At 38.6% G+C, this 24,816-nt stretch overlaps 1 protein-coding gene and 1 pseudogene across 2 annotated transcripts; one reads left to right on the top strand and one right to left on the bottom strand.

Annotated features, from left to right (window-relative positions):
- The first annotated feature begins 9,158 nt into the window (after nucleotides 1-9,158).
- On the top strand, nucleotides 9,159-10,066 carry CCDC71L (coiled-coil domain containing 71 like). Its single transcript, XM_082632990.1, has one exon. It carries the CDS (start codon nucleotides 9,249-9,251, stop codon nucleotides 9,951-9,953), a length of 705 nt encoding a protein of 234 aa, XP_082489116.1. The 5' UTR covers nucleotides 9,159-9,248; the 3' UTR covers nucleotides 9,954-10,066.
- A 12,134-nt stretch (nucleotides 10,067-22,200) lies between these two features.
- Nucleotides 22,201-22,602, bottom strand: LOC309810778 (large ribosomal subunit protein eL31-like; annotated as a pseudogene). Its single transcript has one exon. The product of its transcript is annotated as a large ribosomal subunit protein eL31-like (transcript).
- Between the last annotated feature and the right edge of the window lie 2,214 nt (nucleotides 22,603-24,816).

Here is a 24,816-nt window from a genome sequence, read left to right as displayed (position 1 = left end):
GTAATACTTTTTATAACATTAATCATTTACTTAATATATTCCTTATTGGTATCCTATCAAAAGAATATTTTCTCCATTGGGTTTCTGCCCTACTTTTTTAATAGAATCGATGCCCCATTGGGGCTTTTTCCTCATAAATATAGTCCAAACATTCTGCAAATAAGCAAATACATGAAAACGGAAGGCCAATTTCAAGAAGATGGGAGTTAAAAAAGTGAATTGCTGGACATCATCACGACAAAGCTGTGTCCATCGCAGTGTGTTAAAGTCTTCTCTATTATTATTATTCCTAAATATACGCCCTGTTTCTCAAAGCACCAAAACGTTAACTTCTACTCCCTGAAGCTACCCTAAGTAGTGGAGTGGGAACAAATAGTACCACCGGTATTAAGACCATAAACTTTGATCTGATAATCTTGAGATTTCCTAGAGCCCAAGGATTGCAGACCCACACGTTACTGAGGGCACACAGATTACAAAACCTTCTCAGCTCCAGCCCTTGTGACCATGTTGAATGAGGACCCATTAGTGACAGAAGTAACATTTTTCAAGAACAGCAAGAGAACCGTAATTCTTTTAAACTTTCATGGTTATTGAAATTCTGTGCAAGTTCAGTTGAAGCACTCTTGTAGGTTTGCAACCCCTGACCAAGGCTATAGTCCTGTAACAAAATAGGAATTAGTCTTATACAAGATCTTGGGAGAGTCCATGTCCTGTCACTGAAAAATAATCCTATAACTCAAAGTTAAGAAAGTTTCTGATTGTCTTTTTCTTGGTTTTCATGGTATAGTACTTAAATTCATGTGGTAAAACATCTTACTCAGAGGCTGGCACTGTGTTGAATAAAAAATAACACCCTCTCCTCCTCCCCCATTTTATACTGAGAGACAAATTGTTAGACTAAATAAATGTAATTTCGGGTAAATGAAAGAGTCATCATTACTACAAAGTAAAGCAAAATAATGATTATAAAATACCAGTAAAAAAACTTATTGAAAAGGTGGTCATGCTGTAGGTCCAGATATTATCTTGAAAGTTACATAAAGGCCCTGGCTTGATTCTGCTCTAGCTCTTAGTTACATAAATTTTTCTCTGGTTCTACACAGAAACCCATTTCCTGCTTTGCTCCAAGTTCTGTCTGAACATTAGTAGAAATCCAGGCATTCTGTTAGATTTATATGGCATTCCAATAGAGAGAAGTGAAAATGTCCTAAATCTAAGTTAGACATCCTCTCTTCACTTGCATCCAAGCCAGCATATCTGTGCGCCGTGACACATGGGTGCTATATCTATCCACACATTCAGGACCTTGGGATGCCCTTTGGAAGCCTGAGGCGCTGGAGAGTTTGTACAGCTCTTCCTCTTTTCTACCATTCTCTATAATCTCAAATCACAATAACACTAAATTGCTAACTAAGAGTCAGGAAACCTAACAGAATTCTGATTCTTTTTTTCCCCATGAGGCTACTTTGATGCTTTCTTGGGAAATAGTAAGTGCCAGACTCTTTCTCAATAAACATTCCCATTTAAAGATTACCTCACATATACTGGCACTGTAGAAGGTATTGGAGATACAAAGATAAATAAGAAAATATCTGCCTTCCAGGATTTACAGGAAGTTATTTACAGGAACACACTAACCTTACAAGATATTTTTCTATTTTTGGAAGGCTTTAGTGGTTAGAAAGTTTGCTTTATTTGCATAGTCATGGCAATGTAAATGCCAGATACAGATTTAGCAAAAATATGTGATATAAATATGTTAAGAGGTAGGGCAAAGAAGAATCCACATCTGGCATAGCAAGAAATACACGAAAAATATTTAAAACTGAAGAATCAAGCAATAGCAGTATAAGCATGTTATTTCGAAACATGGACAGGAGAAATGCCAGAAGTGTTGAAAATGGTTGCTTCTGGGAAATGAAAATCAAAGAGTGAATTTTCTTTTCCAAAATCTGCTTCTTAAAAATGAGCACTCACTCTTTAAATCCCTAATTGCACCCCCAGTTGCTGGTATTTGTGAGCAGAAGAAAATTAAGGTAACTGGACTTTTTTTCGTGATTATTTCATGATGTATGAAAATATCGAACGACTATGCTGTACACCTGAAACTAATATAATATTGTATGTCAAGTATAACAATAATTTTTTTAAAAAGTGTTGTAGGTCAGGAGTTAGTAAACTTTTTCTGTAAAGAGCCACACAGTAAATATTTAATGCTTTGCAGGCCATACAGCCCCATTGACACTGGTCAGCTCTGCCATTATAGTGGGAAAGCAGACATAGACAATACAGATGAGTGTAGCTGTCTTCAACAATATTTTATTTACAAAAACAGGCCATAGGCTGGATTCAATCCATGATCATAGTTTACTGACCCTACCATGGAGCTAGGGCCACTGCATAAAGTTGAACAATCTGTGCACAAAAATAAGTGACCGAGGGGATAAGCGGGGTCTGAAATGCAGCTGTACTCCCTTTGCCATATTCTGTACAAAGTGTGACAATCTATTTGCCCAGAGACAGGAACACTTTTTTCTAATTCATTTGCCCAGTGGGAATGCTTTTTACTAAACATACAATAGCGCTCCATAGCTAGTTGGTTCCCTGTTTAGAACCTTAGAGAACATGCAAATATTAAAATGTTTGCAAGTCCTTAATAATATCCTACATGAGACTTCTATTCTCCAAGGAAAATAATCCAAGCCATCTCTCCATTCTTCCCATGACCCAGTGTTGAGTCCCTTTCTCTTCCACATCATTCTTCTGGGGAATAGGCTCCCATGTGCCAATGTCCCAGGACTATACATAATACTCCAGGAATGGTCTGAAGAGTGCAGAGCAATAGTGATTATGACGGATACAGTTGTAGGATCACATAAGGTCTTGGGCAAACGTATTGGACTCATATTAAGCTTGCTACCAACTGAACCCTCTTGGTCTTTTAAACATGTGTTGCTATTAAGTGTAGTTCTTTTATGTTATACTTCTATGGTTGAGTTGACAGACTCCTGGTTTAGACTTTATACTTGCTTCTATGAAATTACATTTTTAAAGAATTGGTTCACTGTTTTAGATGGTTTAGAAGGAGGTATCAGCTCTCTCCTATCTCTCCATGGAATCTCTAAGTTTGATAAGCCCACCCACCACTCATCATCTTATCTAAAGCACAGATCAAAATGTTGAAAATGGTAAAAGACAGAGCATAGGAAATTGCTTGTTCGCATCTTAAACAGAAACTTGTAATTTAAAGCAAGGTATATGCCTACATAAGTGCAATTATAAGAAACTACCCTTTAAAGAAAACACCGCCACTGCAGATCTTAATTCCAGATTTCAACGAATATATACAAGATATGTCATAAAAGAATTATTTTAATGGCACACTAGACAAATATATTTTCTTTTAAGTGTTTACTACCAAGAGACCACAATAAATAATTGTGAGAGACCATGAAGGGATAATTCAAATAACAGTAAATATAAGTTAAGAAGTGTAAGAGAAGATGTTCACTCTCACTAGTAATAGAAGAAATGCAAGTTGAATAATAATTAATAACTAAGACAGGCAAAAATGCTTAAAAAATATAAAACAATTCTGGAAAGGTTGGGGTGAAACACATACTCATATTGCTGGAAGTATTGTAACTTGGTTGTGATCTTCTTAGAAATCAATATAACAATATGTATTAAGAAGTCTCAAATTTTTTCTTACTTCTTGACCAAGGAAATTTATCCTAGGGAAGTAATGAAAAGAAGAAAAAAATGCTGAAGGGGTGCATTTGAACATTGTTTATAATCCTGAAAAACTGAAAACAGTCTCCTTATGGCCTAAATATTCCACAAATATTATATTTGAACATCTTGGTAGAAGAAATATTATATTATGATGAAGAAGTAAAAGTACGGTGTATTAAGATTGTGTAAAAATACAAAGGAATATTTATATGTTAAGTGAAGAAAACTATGACATATAAAATTAGAACTAATGAAACATGAAAATAGATATTTGAATATGGATATTATGGAGTGGGCTTTTTATTTACATTTAAAAAATAAATGTTAATGTAATATCGTTTTCACAATAAACGTATTTTATGTTAAAGTTTACTACCATATAAAATATATCCTACTGTCTGATTAATTTGAAAAATCATTGGTGGGGACAGTGCAATAAAAGCTAGAAAACCCGTTTGGGAGAGGATCCTTAATTCTCTTTATCTGTATAGGAGGGAAGAGTCACTGAGCTACAGTCTAGATACTAAACAGAGAGTGGGAGTAGGTTGATAAGATAGTGGAAATATCTTCCTGGCCACAATTTTGGGAAAACAGTTCCAGTAAATCTAGCTACAAATCTTCAAAACTAAGAGTTAAGTAACTTAAATGGAAATATTTTACAAATGACATAACCCTGTGGTCTTTTGGTCTTTTCTTGTCCAACATATTTTTGTAAATTAATCGTGTTTTGCTTGAGACAGTGATTATTTATTACGAGCTTCTGCTTGAATGTGGGGGAATTTCTCAGGAAATATTTTGAAATCTAAAATAATTTTGGCAAAATCTCTAACACTGGTAGTCAATGGGGGCAGGTGCATAAGGGGGCGTCTATTGGGGGCGGTGTGCAGTGCATGTCACAGTCACCTGGGGTCTGTATCAGTTACGTTGTGTTTGGCTTCAAGTAACAGTAGTTTAAGTCATAGTGACATTTACTGATTCCTTAACTAGATACCCAGAGGCGGGCAGTCTCAGGGTTGGTGTGATGGTTCAACAATGTCGTTGAAGATCTAGACTCTTTTATTCTCGTCCCCACTGCCCCATCCTCAACTTGAATTTCATCCTTGGGATTTTGCAGAGAGAACTGCTTCTTCACTGCCCAGCAGGGATGAGATTTGTGGTTCCCTATTTGGTCTTCTCTGACATCACCCCCAAAGGAGTGGTGGGGTGCCTAGTTATAGCCTGGTGAGGGTAAAAGCCATAGTGTTTTTGGGGGGTTGGTGGTGTTTTGCTGCAGTAGATCAATAATTTTCTAAAAGTTTCTGTCTTGCTAGGCTACTCCTTTCTTGGTCCTAAAGCTAGAGAGAACAAGGTTTTGTTGGCGCTTTTATGTCTTTTATGTCTGTTGGCATTTCTTGGTTGCTGGCTTCTCCAGCGCTCAGTCTGAGATGTGTGCAGAAAAGAGAAAAAAAGAGAACGCAGGGAACTCACTGCTGTGTTGTTCTTTGGGTTCTGAGATCCTTAGCCTGTCTGCTTTCTCTTCTCCCTTCTTCAGTCTTCTTATGTTCATTTTATATATAATGTCCAGGGTTTTAAATTGAAAGTAGCAAGACGAATAGGAAAGGTACAGGTATTTCATCTTCCTGGAAGTGGAAGTTCTGGCCTCTCAGTTTAAGTGTGTATTTTGTGTATTTTACATTAAGCAGTTTTAGAGCATATCAGAGCTTCGAGATAACTTTTATAGAAAGATCTAAATTACTTTATGATGATTCTAATGAAAAGGCTGAAATTGATGAATCATGTCCTATGTAATTTCACTTGAACTAAAAATTAATGCTATCTCCTTGGATTAAATACAAGAAAGTTAGAAACAACTCTGGATTAACAGTTGGAGACCTAGGTTCTGGTTCAGAGTACTCTACCATTCAGCTGTGTGAACTTGGGCATATCTCTTGGCATCTCAATATTCTCATCTGAACTAAGAATGTTGGACTCATTACATGATCTCTAAATTTCCTTCTCGCTCTAACATTTTGATTTTCCTCTCATCAATCTATTACTTAAAAAAAAATCTATAGACTCCCACTGTAATATAGGATTTGAAATACACAGGTTAAACCAAGTAAAATCCTCAATTAGATAAGACAAATAAAGATAACTATTATTTATTGGCTGCCTGCTGTGATCTGGGCACTCTAGTAAAAGTTTTACTAATGTTCACTCATCCAATCCTCAAAACAATCTATTGTAGTAGAGATTATGCCCATTTTATAGATGAGGAGATAGGCTCAGAAAGATAAAAAATGTATCTAAGGATATTTTGTTATAAAGATCTGTTTGATTCCAAGTCTGTTTGATTCCAGAGTGGATGCTCCCAGCCACTTACAGATACTTTTTTATTTTTTGGCCACTTTGCAAGAAGCAAATTATTTCATAGAAGTGGAATCTTAAAGCACAAGTTCTGGATAGCTAAGAGATATATGTTATTTTCAATTTCTCCAATCACTGCTTGGTTTCATTCTTAAACTACAGAAATTATAAATTCAGAAAATATACACATAGAGGTAGTTTTTTGTTGTTTATTCTTATTATCCACTACTTATCAGATATATAGGAAGCATCGTTCTCCTTGAGAGGTAAAGGAATAAACTCAGCATTTTAAACAGTGTTTCCTCAAGAACAAAATTTCAATTTGCCAACTTTCCAAAAACCTTATAGTGTCTTAGGAGTGTCCCAGGAACTAGAAGAAATATATTATCTTTATGTGTAAATTTTACTCACTTATGGAGAATGGATAAGAAACATTTGTAGGACTATTTAAGCTAATCAAAAGGTAGAGATCAAGAAGAAATGTAAAAATAAACAGTGAAAACAGAAGAATAGAGAAATCAAACAATGCCAAATTTAAAATTATACAATAATTTAAGTAGTTTGACATGATATTAATTCCTAAAAATATTTCATAAAGATATTGTTTGGTTTTAAGTAAATTAAATGAGTATGTATTATAAAATGAACTTTTGAATGCTCTGCAATTTGTTGAGACCTTATGTTTTTTTAGAATAAGAATGGTCTTATAAAAAGATTCATCCTTTTAACTGAAATCAATTCGCTAAGTTTGTGTAGATGCCTGGTATGTATTTATGTGGCAAAAGACCCTAAACATTTCCATAGTTAAGAACCCTAAGTACTTATCATATGATTAACATGGAAGGGAGGAAATAATATGAGAAGCCAGGAGTACATAAATCCTTATTTTACCCTTTTCTTTCACTATGAAGTCCCCTTACTACTCTGCTGGCTTACTCTGTGAGATTTTCTATGTCTATCTTGCAGGGGCATTCCAATGGAAGTTATACAAATTTCACATTCGTGTGTGTTCCCAGAATTACCCAGAGAACTAATTGTGATATAAAGAGTTATTGTAATGACATTTCTTTATAAGGACTTAGGAAGCTGGTAACTGGCTCCATAATCTTGTCCTGAGATCAGGGTGTGCTTTTCTAGGAAAATGATTTTCTCTTCAGAAAGTTACCATGATTTTGGTAAGTTGAAAACTGGTCTCCTGGTAGGATGTTTGGTTTTTACCATAAACCCAGTGTGTGAAGACTGTGCTCTGGTGTAGAGAAGCAACTTTCAAAATATTTTAATTTTATTTATTCATTTTATTTACTTTATTCCTTTGTTTTGAAACTAAACGAACAAAATCTGGTTCTAAGAAAATATCTGTAAGTCCAATATAGGGCAGATAAAAACTGCTCAATTCTGAGAGGAGTGGAAGTGGAAATACTCCGTCCCTTAGTCACTCCACTCTTGCATAAAGCATTTTCTATTTAACCTCTTTGAGTCTGAGCAGTACAATTTGAAAAACCTCCAGTGAAATATAAAGATCACTAGATTAGAAATCCAAAGACCTAAACTATAGTCCTAGTCCTGCTATCAAGAAGCTGTATTACTGAACCTCTGTGGGTCCAACTTTCCTCATCTGTGAAATAAGGAGATTGAACCTAGGTATCTTTCAGCTCAAATATTCGAGGGAACCATTAGCAGCTATGTGCAAATCACAAAACTCTGCTTTATTAGTTCTCTGCTGCAAATAAGGTGCTCACTGAAGGGTAAAATTTGCATGCCTACCTCAAAGTTCTAAGTATTAGGAGATTTTTTTAACCTTAAAACTTTAATGGAGTTAAGAGAAAACTGCAATGTAAAATATGAAAAATAAAATTGTCCTGTTCTTAGCGATTTCAATGTATCTTTCTTTCTCACATCATTTTAAATTATCAGTGGTATTTCATCGATTCACTCAACAAACATAGAGTGCCCACTATCTGACAGGTGCTGAACTAAGTACTGAGGATTGAAAAGATGACTGAAGACTGTCCATTACTCTATAAACCTTCATAATCCCCTCCTCTCAAATACAAAAGGTGATGGGTTCTTAACAATGTGTTCTCTTCAGCAGAACCTTTTTGATTGTGAAGCTGCATCCTTTCTCAATGATAGAGATGGTGCTGCAAAGGGACATATTAAAACTAAATGAAAAGTGAAGTGCATTCATTTAAAAAACAATTATATATTCAAAAATGCTGTTTTCCAGAGGGAGAATGGCTTTGTTGTAATTGATCTTTGATCAACTTGAGCAGAGTATTTAGTTCTACGGGTATAAAAGGCTTTGCTTTCCCGATAAGCAGAGTATCTCTTAAAGGTGAAGATGGTTCCATTGTCTAGAAGGAAACAATGCCATTGATGCCATCCATATTACCTGAATGATTCTGGATTACTAGTGTTGTTTGACATGGATTGGGGTCAAAAGCGGGAAGAGCTGGATGAAGATGCAAAAGAGGGTTCTGAAGGTTTAGAAGGGAATGGTGAAAGGCCCATTCCCCCTGGACTTAGACCCAAATTCCCTTTCTGTGTTACAAACCACAGCCTTTGGGCACGTCTCTTTGTTATTCAGACTGGTAGACCTCCAAGCTCAGTCTTCAAATGCACACCCACTCACTCCGAGAGTGACTCTCCCCAAGGTGGAGCTGATGTCCACCCCTTACTCTAGACAAGGCACCCTCCCCATACACCCACCTAACTGTTGACTCGCGTTCAAGGGCCACCACCATCACCCACCCCAGCACCATCTACCAGAAACTGGCCTCTCCCCCATTAGTCCCCGCCCCTCTTCTGAGAGCACCCAATGGGTGGAGTCGGGGCTGCGGTGGGAGGGGCCTGAGGCGGGCACATTTAAAGAAAGGCAGAGGGCGAAAGGAGGCAAGAGAGGAGAAGAAAGAGAAACCAGGGGGGCGAGGCGCCGTCCAATGACAAAGCCCAGGGGTGGGCGCCGGCCGCCATCTTGTGCCGGTCAGCAGGATCTTCACTCGCGTCCTCCGCCCTCGGAGGGGGAGGGGCGGCGGCGGCGAGAAAAGTAGCTAGAGACGCGCCGGGCGGGAGGCGCCAGCAGCTGCTGCTGCCGCGGACCCGAAGGCGGGCGGGGACGGCGGCGGCGGGACCCGGCGAGCGCGGGCGGCCCCGAGCGGCCTCCGATGCGGCGCAGCGTGAAGAGGCGGCGGCGCCGGTCCCCGGCCGCCCCGGCCGCGGCCGCCTGGGGCGTCGGCTTTAGGGCGGGAGGAGGGGCCGCGCTGGAGGCGCGGGAGGAGAAGGTGGTGTATTCGCGGTCGCAACTCTCGCTGGCCGACAGCACCAAGGCGCTGGGCGACGCCTTCAAGCTGTTCATGCCACGCAGCACGGAGTTCATGAGCTCGGAAGCGGAGCTCTGGAGCTTCCTCTGCAGCTTCAAGCACCAGTTCTCCCCGCATATCCTGCGCAGCAAGGACGTCTACGGCTACTCTTCCTGCCGGGCCCTGGTCCCCGATCCCCCGGGACCCCATGCCGCCCGCGGCCCGACGCGCAGGCCGATCTCGAGCGCGGCGGCCAGGAGGAGGCGCCGCGGAGCCCGGGCGCCCGCCGCCCGCCGGAGGAAGCCCCCGCCGCCGCCGCCGGCGGCGGACCCCGGGGAGAGCCTCCCCGCCAAGCCCGCGGCGCCCGAGCCCTGCTTCGGGGGCCGCACCCTGGAGGAGATCTGGAGGGCGGCCACCCCGACGCTGACCATCTTCCCCACCATCCGCGTCGGCGACGACGTGTGGGGCGAGCGCAGCCTGGCGGCGGCGCGGCGTAAGGCGCACCAAGTCCTGCGAGTGAACCTGGAACCCGTGGTGAGGCTCCGCCGCTTCCCGGTGCCTCGGGCGTGAGACGCGGCCCGCGTCGCCCTCCCAGCCGGCGACGGAGCTTCCGCCCGGAGGGATGGACAAGTGTCAGTCGAGTGTTTACAGATCCGGCCTGGACCCCGTCCCCTCGTGCACTTTACGGGCGAAGAAGTCACCGGCTGGTGTTCCCGGCCCCGCGCCCCGGGCTCGCGGCGGCGCCGCCGTCTGGGACTCCGGGGCAGGTGCGTCCTCCGCCCCTTCCCGGCTCGTGGCTGCGGAGGAGGAGGCCGTCGGACCCGTGGGGGAGGGCCCTTTGCTTCCATACCCCGGACTGAGACGTCTCCAGGACTGGAGGGGCAGATCCGTTTTCTCCCTTTGGACTCTACCTCACTGGTCTGGAAGTCCTCCGAAGAAGTCGTTATTTTTTCCAAAGGAATTTGGTTTCATGCTTGTGTAATAACGCCAGAATCGACTTGCTTTTCACCCCGCTCTTCTACCCCCACCCCCGTTTTTGTTTTTGACTGCCACCCCTCTTGCTGGACGAAAGATCGAACCTGTTTTGTGCTGTTGCACCCGTTTGTGCTCAGGGTATTCTGAATCCCACTCGTTTCCTAATTTTAACCGGATTCCAAAGCTTTGACCAAGGATATTTTTCTAAGAGATTCAAGCTTATAACTGATAATAGTGCAAGGATTTGTATGCTGTGAATTCCATGGGCTCAGTGATTGCAAACAAAGAGATGCAAACTACAACTGTTTAAACATTTTTGAGGTGTTTCTAAAGATTTTATATTGAGATTTAATGTTTATATTTGCTGAGCTCCTAAAGAAAATGGTTGAAACTCATATAAAGTTCTGCTTAGGAAAAGTTGAGTTGTTAAATTCTTTTTGATTAAATAAAAATTAAAGTGCATTGAAACCACATGGCTTGTGATAAAGAAAAAAAGAGCTATAAAGAACTGGTGTTGGTTAAAGAGATGGATGGAATCCTATTGGAAATGATTTGGTCTCCTTGTACTGGTCTAACATACAAATCCAGGTATAGTTCAAGGATAACCTATTTTAAATTGGGAATCGCACAGGAGAAATAAATGTGTGTAAACCTTGTGATTAAAATGATAAACAGAATACCCATTAGAATTCTCAGAACTATTAGTGATTTCGAGGGGGTGGGGACATTTCTTGGTATCATATAACTGGTTGAAGTTACTTTGGGCAAAATAGATCTTTCTTTACTTTTTGTTGTTGGGTAGCAAGAAATGTCCAAACTAATATCCATCGCTTTTATATACATCATGACAATTAATTGTCTTTTTTGCTCCACGAGTTTCCTTTTTTTATCTTAATTCCATTCATAATTATGTTTGCAGTTACCGGTCTTTTTGTTGACAGCTGAAGACCACAGGAATCGAACAGGCGAGTCTCAGAGTACTGACCCTTCTTTTACACTTTTATGATAGCATTTATATCATACGGCCCGGTGTGGAATTCTTGATTATCCAAGTGCCTTTGGTCATTGGTGGCAGCAAGACTTAATGGTTTTTAGCCGGTGGTGCCACAGCCAGATTTTACTGCAATAGCTAAAGGGTCAAGTGGTGTTTTTGTACCACTGTTTTTCAAATTTAAGTATTCTGCTATGGAACGATTCATACTGGCTGGAACTCGACATATGAAATCCTCAGTATTAAGGTTTATCTCTGCTTGGCAGCTTCGTAGGAGAATAATAAGAGTTGAAGTTTTGACTCTTGTGTTCTTAGAATTCAAATGGCATAGCTTTCTGGATTGAGTTTTTCAAGTTGAATAGTCCGTAAGTAGGAGTTTTGTGACTTTAATTTCAGTGTTCTTGTTTTGTAGAAAACAGATAGATATATATATATATATATATATATATATATATATATATATATATATATATATATATATATCTACGACTTGATGCCAGTTTCCCAGTATGCTTCATATTCTTTTATTCACTACTTAATAATAACACGTTGTTACAAACACTGTCACATGAGTAAATAAAAGTGAATCATCACTTAGTTGATGGAGAGTGTTAAATTTTATTTGTGTGATAGGAAGCTTATATATATTCTTTTGGTTATTAGCTTATTGCCAGTTGTATTTCAGATACATAGGGTTTCCCCTCCCACCCCCAAATTGTTAAAACTTTTTAGCTAACTGGCCCCTGAGGAAAAAATATGTATTGGTATCACTCACTATTGTATATAGTTTTATAATAATTAAAAAATAAATTCAGTGGCCATATTAGAATGTAATTTTAACGTACAGTTTATCTAGATAGTTTCCCAGAGGATTATGAAATTAGACTTAGCTGGGAGGATAACTGCTCAGCTCAAAACTGAAACAGCCATTGACACCATGCATTTATTTTAACTGAGATTCTTAACATTTTTTCCTCATGCCTTGTTACTTTAGTGCACTTGAACTAGCAAAAATGCTTCTTTGGATTATCTGGGCTGTCTGATTTCAGTTTGGATCTGATTGTCCATCTTGAATTCAGTATGTTATTTATCTGGTCTATTTAAAAATCATGCCATTTCTAGTTTGTGGAATAAGATGTCAAAAAATCTATTTCTGCCAACTGTTCTTTAGCAAAGCCTATGTTACAGCTTCTAAAACGTGAAGAAACAACTAATAGAGTTGGTTAGTATATTAACAGGAAAGTGAAAGTATTTTATGGGTACATTGGGCGGAATGAGAAGAGGAACTTGGCAAGGTGGCCTTTATGGTGAGGCATCCATTTCCTGTCCTCTAAGTCTGTAGCTTAGCTTGTATATAGTTTTTTAAAAGAAAACTCATGATTTTATTCATTCTCTTATAAGATTATCTTATATCTCATACGGCGCAAGTAGAGGGGGAAGCTAGGAGGAAGTTGATCACCTTGCTATGCTTTTAATTCATTTTTAACTTTTGAGTGCCTAAATGTGGTGACTGGCATCTCCACTAACCTTTGGGGATTCCTGATGTCATTTTTTATCCTCCTTCCTGTCAACCAGCAACTTATTTTTCCTTCCAGAAACCAGGAATGTCATGATCGTTGAGGGCAAGCTCCGTTGTTGATAGTGCAAAGTGTTGCTGTTGTGGTGTGTATTTATTTTGTTGGAGTTCGAGTACCCCGTTGGACACGTGTAACTAAGCTGGTGGCTGACACTTATTGATTTGCTACGTGCACATGATAGTACTATTTTTCTGAAAACTCTTCAATAAAGAAACATGAAAAATATTTGAATACAAAAAAAAAATCAATTTTGAACTGAAAGCTTTTTGTTTTAAGGGTTGCCACAGCACTCTTTAAATTGGTGGTTTTTAGTGGACGTATATGCATAATATTTACTTTATTATAATACTTTATTGGTGTGTTTTGAAACATTTTCTGATAGACTGTTATGTCTTAAGTGCAGTAGAAGGCAATTGTTTGTAATGGAACCGAATTGTTTCCTCGGACAGTTTGATGTGCATATGATTAAGATTTACAATCTGGTTGTACTTTGCTTTTTAACTTATTAACTGTAAATAAATTTTAGAGAATACACAGTGACTGGTTTTTCTAATGATGTTGAAAGTTTTTGAAATGGGATTTTATGTTTGCATGTGAGTTGGAAAACATCATAATTAACAGTGCGATCAATTTTGACTTTTTTTGTGTGTGTGTGAACTTGAGATCTGTGTTTTGTGCTGTCTTGGGACTCTATGTGACATCAACTCTTGAATGATCTAGTGAATCTCCAGAATAGTACTTCATGGCCAATCCCAAGTCGTTACCAAGTTTGCCAGCAAAAAGGACTTTTAAAATGCATCAACATTCAGTTTTGAGCCCTAGCCCCATGTCCTCCTGTGTTGGTGATTAAAAAGTCTAAAGCTCACATTCTTTCATGCTAGGAAAGGAAGTCCAAGTGCTTCATGTGAGTAGCAGCAGTAACGTCTGTTCCACAGAATGAGTAAAGCCAGAATTTTCATTACAGTCTAGAAGGTAGGAGTGGAGGTGGGAGGGCAGGATTCATAGTACTACTGTGTGGCCTGAAGTTCCTATCAATAATTAGAGGCAGCAATAGTGTAATAACTGAATTCCAGTGCCTGGAATGGAATTAAGGTTTCACCACTCATAAGCATTAGAACTTGAGGTAAGTTATGTAAACTGTCTGTGCTTTAGCTTCCTCAAGTATCAAATGTGGTTAGTAAAAGAAGTGATGAGGCTACTGAAAGGGCTAAAGGGGATGTAAATGGTAGACACATAGAAAATACTTAATAAATGCTATTAATTGGAGGCGTGTGCTGAGAATACAAATGCTGAGAGTGGGGTCCTCTGGGAATTTAGCATCCTGAGAATAGAGTGTGGTCTGGGAAAGCGAAAAGACGAATTAAGAGATGGTAATTTGTGGGTGAATTAAATCGAAGACAGAGAAATCTCGAAATGTTTTTAGCCTGTTGACAAACCGGCAGGAGGTTGGAGTAAGTTGATTTAAAAAAGTTTTTACTGTTGGAGTTTTAGACTTTCTTAAAATTTGGGGGTCTCTTTTATCATCGTGGTATCTCTGAAAGATAATTAAAATAGTAATCTATTGTTGATCCCATAACTTGCCAGATTTCCACACTAAGTTTTCCCTTGGTGTAAGTGCAGGAAGGGTTGCTTGAGAACCATATTAATTTGCATGTACAGACAAAATTAGAATTAATTTCTGTGAAGTTTGTACTTCCGGTGTTCAAGGAAACAAATGAGTGTGACAGTTATGTTTGAAGAGCAGAAAATTATTACTAAAAGTAAAACAATCTTCATCTTTGAAGCAGTGACACACTTATTTTCAGATTTTGGGTCTAAAGCCTGTAGTTTAGTTCTAATTTCTCTTAGCACAGAGAATAACAGAGCATATTCTAACTTGGTGAGCAAGCTGAGGTTTCAGTATCTAAAGATGACACAAAAGAATTTCATTAGATGGAAGTTATCCCATAGTAAGAAGCTCAAAATGGAGCCTGACTGCCGATTTGATTTCACAAGAGCGATGACTTCTCGCTGTCAATGCTCACTTGTCTTGGTAAATGTCACCCTAAACCATGATCTGTAACATGATAAGCATATCCAGAAACCAAGTGGAAGGTAACAATCATAACAACAGCAAACACTATGGCTAGCCCAGCAAGTTTGAATAAATATTCTGTTGGACTCAAAATTGGACTTCTTCTGCTTCTGAAAGTATTCATAGAAATGTTACACTGAGATTCTTCCAAGTACTGAAATTAACTGTAAAATGTATGTGTATATATAATATATATATATATATATATATATATATATATATACTCGGATTTTTTTCAAGTACATATTCTGTGTTTAAATATTTAGTGGCGAGAGTATAGAAAAAAAGTGTGGCTTAGGGTACAAAACTCTCAGGTTAAAAATAAATTATTGATGCATAATACACATACTAAAAAGTACATATATTAAAAGTATAAGCACAGCTTGATACAATTTCATAAATTCAATATACTCGTGGAACTAGCACACAGATTGAAAAAACAGAATCTGGCCAGTACCCTCAGAGGACTCCCTTATGCCCCTTTCAATCACTCCCCATCTTTCCTCCAAGATAATCTTTATTTTGACTTCTTACAGCATAGATGATTTTGCCTCTTTTTGGACTTTATATAAATGGAATTAAGTGTCACATGCCTAGCTTCTTTCACTCAAAATTATTTGTGAGATTCCTTCCTATTATTACATGTTGTTATAAATCATTTATTCTCGGTGGTGTATGGAATTCCATTGTGTGAAAATGTTTCTGCAACTCTTGATGGGCATTTAGGTAGATTTCAGTTTAGGGCAATTATGCATAAAGCTTCAGTGCACATAGAGAACAAACATGTCCTGTGGTGAAATTTTTTTTTTGGAATATTTGTCTAGGAGTGAATTTGCTGGGTCACACGCTATGCAAATTATCAGCTTTGTTGGACGCTGCCAGTTTTCTAAAGTGGTTATACCAATTTACATGAACTTTCATATTAGTGTTCTGGATACTTCATATCCTTGCCAACACTTGGTAGTTTTGGTCTTTTTCATTTCCTGGTGGGTAAACAGATTAAAAAAAAAATTAAAAACATTTTAACCCAAGTAATGTATACACAGTTAAAAAAAACACCTTAAAAAGCACGTGAGGGCTAACAATAATAAGCCGTGCCTCACCCACAAACACCCCTTCCCTACATTTTTTTAAAAGTCAGGGTTTTTTTTTTAAATAGGCTATTTTTTTTAGGGCAGTTTTAGGTTTACAGGGAAATTCCATAGAAAGTACAAAATTCCACCCCCCCAGTTTCTACAGTTATTAATATCTTGCATTAATATGAGTACATTTATTATAATTGATGGATGAACCAATTTTTAATTAAATTTTTTTAAATTAAATTTCTTTCTGCTGGTTCTATTGAGATATAATTGACATATAGCACTGTATAAGCTTAAGGTGTATAACAAAATGATTTGACTTACATACATCATGAAATGATTATCACAGTAAGTTTAGTGAACATTCATCACCTCTTAGAGATACAAAATTAAAAGAATAGAAAAAATTATTTTTTCCTTGTGATGAGAACGCTTAGGATTTATTCTCTTAATAGCTTTCGTATATAACATACAGCAGTGTTAATTATATTTATCACAGTGTACATTACATCCCTAGTAATAACATAACTAGACGTTGGTACCTTCTGACTGCCTTTATCCAATTCCCCCTCCCTCCACCCCCACCTCTGGTAACCACAAATCTGATCTCTTTTTCTATGAGTTTGTTTGTTTTTGAAGTATAATTGACCTACAACACTATGTTAGTTCCTATTACATACAGTGATTCAATATTTCTATACATTTCAAAATGATCACTATGATAAATCTAATTGCCATCTGTCACATACAAAGATATTATATAATTATTGACTCTATTCCCCACACTGTACATTTCATACCTGTGACTAGTTCATTTTACAACTGGAATTTTGTACCTCTTAATCTCCCTCACCTATTTCTCCCTTCCACCCACCGCCCTCCCCTCTGGCAACCACTTGTTTGTTCTCTGTATCTATAAGTCTCTTTCTATATTGTTATATTTGTTCACTTGTTTTATTTTTTAGATTTCAGAGATAAGTGAAATTGTATTTGTCTTTCTGTTTAACTTGTTTCACTTAGCATATATCCTCTAAGGTATGTTGTTGCAAATGGAGAGATTTAATTCTTTTTCATAGCTGAGTAATATTCCATTGTATGTCTATGTACATATATATACATATATATGTATATATATGTATATATATATATATATATATATATATATATATATATATATATATATATGCCACTTACTTTATTCATCTATTGATGGACACAGGCTACTTCCATATCTTGGGTATTGTAAATAATGCAATAATGAACATAGGGGTGCATATATTTTTTCTAATTAGTGTTTTTGTTTTCTTTGGATAAATAGTCAAGAGCAGAATTGCTGGATCATGTGGTAGTTCTGTATTTAATTTTTTGAGAATATCCATATTGTTTTCCATAGCAGCTGCACCAATTTACATTCCCACCAAGAGTACACCTTTTCTCCACATCATCACCAACACTTGTTATTTGTTGTCTTTTTGATAATAGCCATTCTGACAGGTGTGAGGTGATAGCTCATTGTGGCTTTGATTTGTATTTCCCTGATGATGATCATGTTGAGCATCTTTTCATGTGCCTGTTGGCCATCTCTGTGTTTTTGGAAAAATGTCTAGGTTCTCTGCCCATTTTTTAATTGGGTTTTTTTTTATTTTTTTTTTTTTTTTTTTTTTTTTTTTGCTGTACGCGGGCCTCTCACTGCTGTGGCCTCTCCCGTTGCGGAGCACAGGCTCCGGACACACAGGCTCCGCGGCCATGGCTCGCGGGCCCAGCCGCTCCGCGGCATGTGGGATCTTCCGGGATCGGAGCACGAACCCGTGTCCCCTGCATCGGCAGGCGGACTCTCAACCACTGCGCCACCAGGGAAGCCCTGGGTTTTTTTTTAATGTTGAGTTGTATGAGTTCTTTACATATTTTGTATATTAACCCCTTATTGGATGTATTGTTTGCAAATACCTTCTCCCATTCAGTAAGCGGCCTTTTCATTTTGTTGATACTTTTTCACTGTGCAAAAGTTTTTAGTTTGATGTAGTCCCATTTGTTTTTTAGCTTTTGTTGCCCTTGCCTGAGGAGACATATCCAAAAAAATATTACTAAGACTGATGTCAAAGAGCATACTACCTATGTTATCTTCTATAAATTTTATGGTTTCAGGTCTTACATTTAAGTCTTTAAACTATTTGAATTTATTTTTGTATATGGTGTGAGAAACCAGTCCAGTTTGATTCTTTTCATGTAGCTGTCCAGTTTTCCCAGTGACATTTATTAAAGAAGCTGCCTTTCCCTCATTGTATTTTCTTGCCTCCTTTGTCATAGATTAATTGCCCATTTAAGTGTGGGTACATTTCTGGGCTCTCCATTTTGTTCCATAGATCTATGTGTCAGGTTTTTTTGTTCTTTTTTTGCCAGTACCATACCATGTGATTACCGTAGCATTGTAGTATAGTTTGTAATCAGGGAGCACGATACCTCCAGCTTTGTTCTTCTTTCTCCAGATTGTTTTGACTATTCAGAGTCTTTTGGGTTTCCATACAAACTTTAGAATTATTTGTTCTAGTTCTGTGAAAAATGCCATTGGTATTTTGATAGGGGTTTCTTTGAATCTGTAGATTGCTTTGGGTAGTATGGTCATTTTAACAATTTTAATCCTTCCAATCCTTGAACACAGTAGAGCTTTCCGTCTGCGCCATCTTCAATTTATTTAATCAATGTCTTATAGTTTTCTGAGTACAGGTGTTTTGCCTCCTTAATTGGATTTATTCCTAGGTATTTTATTCTTCTTGATGCGATTGTAAATGGGATTGTTTTCTTAATTTCTCTTTCTGATAGTTTGTTGTTAGTATATAGAAATGCAACAGATTTCTATATATTAATTTTGTATCCTGAAACTTTGCCAAATTCATTGATGAGCTCTGGTAGTTTACTGGTGTTGTCTTTAGGATTTTCTAAGTATAGTATTATGTCATCTGCAAACCGTGATAGTTTTACTTCTTTCTTTCCAATTTGGGGTCCTTCTATTTCTTTTTCTTGTCTCATTGCTGTGGCTAGGACTGGATGAGCCATTACTGACATTTTATTATTAACTAACACTAGGGTTCACTTTTTCTGTTGCACAGTTTCATATGTTTTAACAAATGCATAATGTCATGTATCCACCATTACAGTATCATACAGAATAGTTTCACTGCCCTAAAAAGGCACTGTGCTCCACATAGGCATCACTTCCTCTCTCCCCCTGAATGCTTGGCAACCACTGTTTGTTTTGTTTTGTTTTTTTTTTTTACTGTTTCTATAGTTTTGCCTTTTTCAGAATGTCATATAATTGGAATAATAAAGTACATAGCTTTGTCAGATTGCTTTCTTTCAGTTTGAAATGTGTATTTAAGTTTCCTTCATGTCTTTTAGATAGCTTCCACCTTCCTTCCTACCCTCCCTCCCTTCTTTCTTTTTTCACTGATGGAGTTTATTTTTAAAAACAGATTTAGGTTTACAGAAAAATTGACTGGAAAGTACAGAGAGTTTCCATGTACCTCCCCATCCCTGCCACCACACACACACACACACACACACACACACACACACACACACACACACACAGTTTCCCCTGTTATTAACATCTTGCATTAGTGTGGTGCATTTGTTACAGTTTATCTGGCAATATTGATACTAGTAAAGTCCCTAGTTTATCTTAGAGTTTATTTTTTGTTTTGTATAGTTTTATAATTTTTACAAATATATAATGCCATGCATTCACCATTGCCATAAAGTAGTTTCACTGCCATGAAATCCCCTATATTCCATCTATTCATCTCTCTCTTTCTCCCCTGAGTCCTTGGCAACCACAGGTCTTTTACTGACTCAATAGTTTGAGGCAACAGTTTGAACTGTTTCAGGTTTTTATTCTTTTGTTTGTTATCTTCATAATTCTAGATAATATACTGTAGCACTGTTTATTGATTTATCAGTTTTAGGTACCATCTACTGACTTGCTATATGAAGATGAGATGTAGTTCCCTTATACCACCTTTCTTCTCTCTGCTCTCCTCCAAGTACACTTATATTGCTGAATTCCTATCTTTATTACATTTCAGTCAGGGTCCAGCCAGAAAATTATTCACTATAGGTATTTTAAATAGTTTCATAGGTGATGGGAGATCCCAGGAGCCAAAAAAATAATGATGACCAGGAATTACTCTCATCAGAAAGTGTTTCTACCCCAGGACTAGAGAAACACAGAACTGTGCCTAGTAGGAGCAGGGATCACAGGAGAAGGGGCTGCCCAGAAGGGAGATAGAATCTGGGCTTATACCTCCCTTCCTTTCTGCAGTCAAGCTACTGTTGGTCAAACCACTCTGGAAGCCAGCTGGCAAAGAACCTAGGAAATGTAGTTTGTAGGAGAAATGCAGAAATCGGATCCGAGGGCATAAGGGCATAATGGATGAAGTTCATAAGTGTATTAGTCAGGGTTCTACAAAGAAACAGTATCAGTAGGAACTGGCTCCCATGATTATGAAGGCTGAGAAGTCCAGACCCAGGAAAACCAATGGTATAGTTCTGGTCTGAGTCTGAAGGCCTGAGGAGCAGGAGAGCTGATGGTGTAAGTTCCATTTCAAGTCTGAGTCTGAAGGCCTGAGAAGACCAGTACCTTGAAGACAGTCAGGCAGAGAGAGTGAATTCTTTCTTACTCAGTCTTTTAGTCTGCTCAAGCCTTCAACAGATTAGATTGCCTCTGACATTTGGGAGGGCAATCTGCTTTACTCAGTCTACTGATTCAAATGTTAATCTTATCCAGAAAAATCATCACAGACATACTGGAAATAATGTTTAACCAAATATCTGGGCACCCTGTGGCCCAGCCAAGTTGAAACATAAAATTAACCATCACATTATGTAATTTTAAACTAGATACTTGTCTCTTTTGCTTGTTTTATCAATTTTCACTTCCTACATTGTAAGATGAATGTCTCCCTCATCCTTTCTGCATTTTTTATTTCTCTTCCACCTACTATCAGCTTTGTACTTTTATTTTGGCATTGCTGTTAACATTTTTATTCTCCCCTGCAATTGAGTCCTTTTAAAATTGTGAAAAGTTTGATTCTAAAAATTGAAAACCAAAAAATGGTTTATGTTCTTATGACTATGTAAATAGTATTCAAATCTTAGAATTACTGATCCTTCTTTGCAACACTTGGACCTCTTGAATGAGGACATCCCTAGTATCAAGGCGAAATGGATTCTTTTTCTCTGTACTCCATCAATGTTTTAAACCATGCCACATTTGGGTTGGTTCATTCAGACTAAGACCATCTTATGGTTATATATATTTTTTGGTCTCCAGGTTTTTTACATAAGAGATTTTTGTATTGACTTGGTCTGTTTCAGTGTCTAGGGTCTGGACTGTGCCAGGGAATGGATAACCTGGAGTTGCTCCCCCACCCCCCATCTTCACAGTGTACATTACACTCGAGGTGGCCCCCAACCCCACTACCATCATCAGTAGGGCTTCAAAAGGGGACTGCTATATGGCATTTAATTCACGTCAGTGGTATAAACACTGAGACATAATCCCTGCAACACCTTGCTTTCAGGTTGAAATAAGCAGATTTTGTTAGTAACCTTTAAAAAAGGTTACCCTTGAGCTTTAGCTCCACATAAACCAGGACTAAAAACACCTCATGGGGCCACTACAAATAAGTGAGCTAAAAAGGAACTGTACATATTTCATTAAATCTAAGACTATCAAGTGTATCATTTTAGTTTGTTAAAATGTGAAAAATGTCAATTAAGTTCTACATGCCAGTTTCTGGGAAAATGTGTATCTTAGAATCAACAAAACCTGCATGTAAAAGCATTAGCATTATACCCACAATGTCCCAACTACCTAAATAGTCATTCGCAAGCCAGGTTGCACTTCAAAACCACCTTAGAACACCTGCCTAGACCCCGTCCAAATATTCAAAAACTCCAGGGACTGGGGAGAAGGGGCCCAAGCACAGTACTTAGGAAATGCTCTCCAAATGATCCTATAGTTGGGAACTGCTTAAAGATATACAAAACTTTAGCTGCAACTAGAAAAGGAAAATTAAGATGCGAAGGCAGTTCTATAACTTTACTCAACAATAAGCAATTAGCTCTCATCCACATTAACTGTCTGTAGATCTTTTAAAGTGGTGACAGGTACATAGGTAACAAACATAGAGAGCTTGTTTGGTGAATCTTCATTACGTTTTCTGGACAACCACTCACGGATACGGTATGGGACATTCCTTATTCCTTTGGCCCAGACAGCTTTGTTGAGCCTGGTATCAATGTGTACATCTGGAGTTCCCATCTCCTTCATGGCAAATTTCTGGATTTCTTAGAGAGTCTGAGGGGCATCCTTCTCGAAACCCACTCCATGGATGTGCTTGTGTACGTTGATAGTGTATTCTCTGGTCACCAACTCGTTAATGGTGGACCAGGCCTTCTTCCTCTCGCCACCCTTCTTTGTGGGAGCCATCCTGCCAGGCCCTGGTTGGAAAGGAAGGGCTCGAGGGATTGTCCATCTTATGGGTATTTTTTGATTTTCCTTGATTTTCTAACTGCTCTTTGTTTTCTTGCACTCTTTTAATGTTCCCAAATCATGCCATCTACGAAGTCATCTTCTTTTCCTCCTGGAGTTGTCTCATTGAATCCTTCTCTTCTCCTGCCCCAGTTTATTATACTGATGACTCAATAGTCCTGCTTTATAGCTTTCATCCTGAGGTTTTCCTTTGCTGCTGTCCTGATTTGGTTCCACAGTTTCATGGTAACATAACTATCTGGGAAGATAGGGAGTATTTAAGATCATGGGCTCTGGAGCCAGACTGCCCAGGGTTAGATCTTAGTTCTACAACTTACCAATAACTTAGGTAACTGATTTGGCCCCTTTATAACTCAGTCTTCTATTCTATAAGATAATAATAGCAACAGTATATACTTCATAGGATTGTTGTGTGGTTAAATGTAATTATACATGAAAAACACACACAGCACAGTGCCTGGCACAAAATAAGCACTCAGTAAATGCTAGCGATTATTAGTTATCTTCTTTCTTTATTTCTCTTCTCCTTGTTTTGTGGGAGTACATCTTCAGATGACTTCCTATTAAAGAGTGAATAGATCAGATATTCTGAGGCTTTGCATCTCTGAAAATATCTTTATTCTGCTCTCACACTTAATTGACAGTTTTGACAGGTTTAGAATTCTAGATTTTGATGACTCATTGCCCCTTCCCTTAAATGACCCCAGACTATAACACTGTTAGTACTATCATATCTACTTTCTATAGTGTTTCTGACTCATATTGTCACTTATATCTTATTTTATTCTTTTGAAATGATTCACTAAGTCTAAATCACACTCAAGGCAAGGGGAACTAGGCTCCACTTTTGGAGGTCCTAAAAAAGAATTTGTGAACATATTTTAAGCCAACATGGTCTGCCCTCTGGGATCAAATTATTTGCACTCATCTCATATACAAAATATCCTCACCCCATACTGAGAATCTCTCCTCAAAGTCCCAGCCCTTTATAACATCAGCTCAACGTCCAGGATGTTACATCTAAATTAGGTCCAGGTGTGGATGAAGCTCCTCAGAGGCAGTTTCTTAAGCACAGTTTCTTGAGTACACTTCCCCTCAATTCGAATACCTGTGACTTAAAGGTACAATCAACACTCCATGATGGGACAGGCATAGGATAATCAGAATAGGCACTGCTCTTCAAAAAGTAGGAAACAAGGGGCTTCCCTGGTGGCGCAGTGGTTGAGAGTCCGCCTGCCGATGCAGGGGACACAGGTTCGTGCCCTGGTCTGGGAAGATCCCACATGACACGGAGTGGCTGGGCCCGTGAGCCATGGCCGCTGAGCCTGCGCGTCCGGAGCCTGTGCTCCACAATGGGAGAGGCCACAAAAGTGAGGGGCCCGCGTACCGCAAAAAAAAAAAAAAAAAAAGTAGGAAACAAGGAGGTACACAAGGGTCCATTGCAATTCTGAAATTCAGCTGGACGCAGCTTGGCTGTTCCTTCATTGGGATGCAAAACCTGGGAATAATTTTCCATGGCTCCAGTTCCACCCTGTGGACTCTTGATTTCATGCTTTGAGTCATTCTTCCTTTTTTATGAAAGATAGCCTGTATCTGCAGCTGCACAGTTGTCTCAGTCTTCTTACTGATTATAGTAGTTTGTGGGTCCAAAACACTCTTTCACTGTATTGTCTCCATTCTTTGAAGAAAACACTTCTCTATGTTGGGCTTCTGCTGAGATTCAGGAGTAAAACGCTCTTCAACTTCCAGTTATGTAGTAACAAAGAGAACCTGTAGGTCCTACAGTTTACTTTGCTTTATGAGGGAATGCTTATATTGCAGAACACTGGGATTCTCCAAGACTCTACTTCTTTTACGAAACTTTTCTGGCATCTTTTCTCAAATGTCATTTGTTCAATTTTGTTCTTAATAATTTCACCTTTCATAAGGCCTGCATCATTAATGTTATCTGTACCAATAAAATATGAAACTATATTTCAGTGGTATTGACAATATATCAGTTAGGAATGCATTCAGCTATAAGTAACAGAAAGCTTGCCACCAGTGGCTTAAACAAAGAGAGAGATTTGCTCACACAGCAGGGTGCAGGCTGCACTCCTTTAAGGCAGTAGTGTCATCTAAAGCAAGCTGCATGGAATGGCAGAGCTGTCGATTTCTTTATAACCTACTTTAAAACACTGT

This window comes from Mesoplodon mirus, assembly GCF_964341445.2.
Source record: "Mesoplodon mirus genome assembly, chromosome: 9".
Lineage (NCBI taxonomy): Eukaryota > Metazoa > Chordata > Mammalia > Artiodactyla > Ziphiidae > Mesoplodon > Mesoplodon mirus.
Note: the sequence above shows the minus strand (reverse complement) of the source record. Positions and strands in the feature narration are given on the sequence as shown.

Coding starts and splice junctions, on each gene's coding strand:
- CCDC71L (XM_082632990.1), top strand. CDS start 9,249: ATGCGGCGCAGCGTGAAGAGGCGGCGGCGCCGGTCCCCGGCCGCCCCG.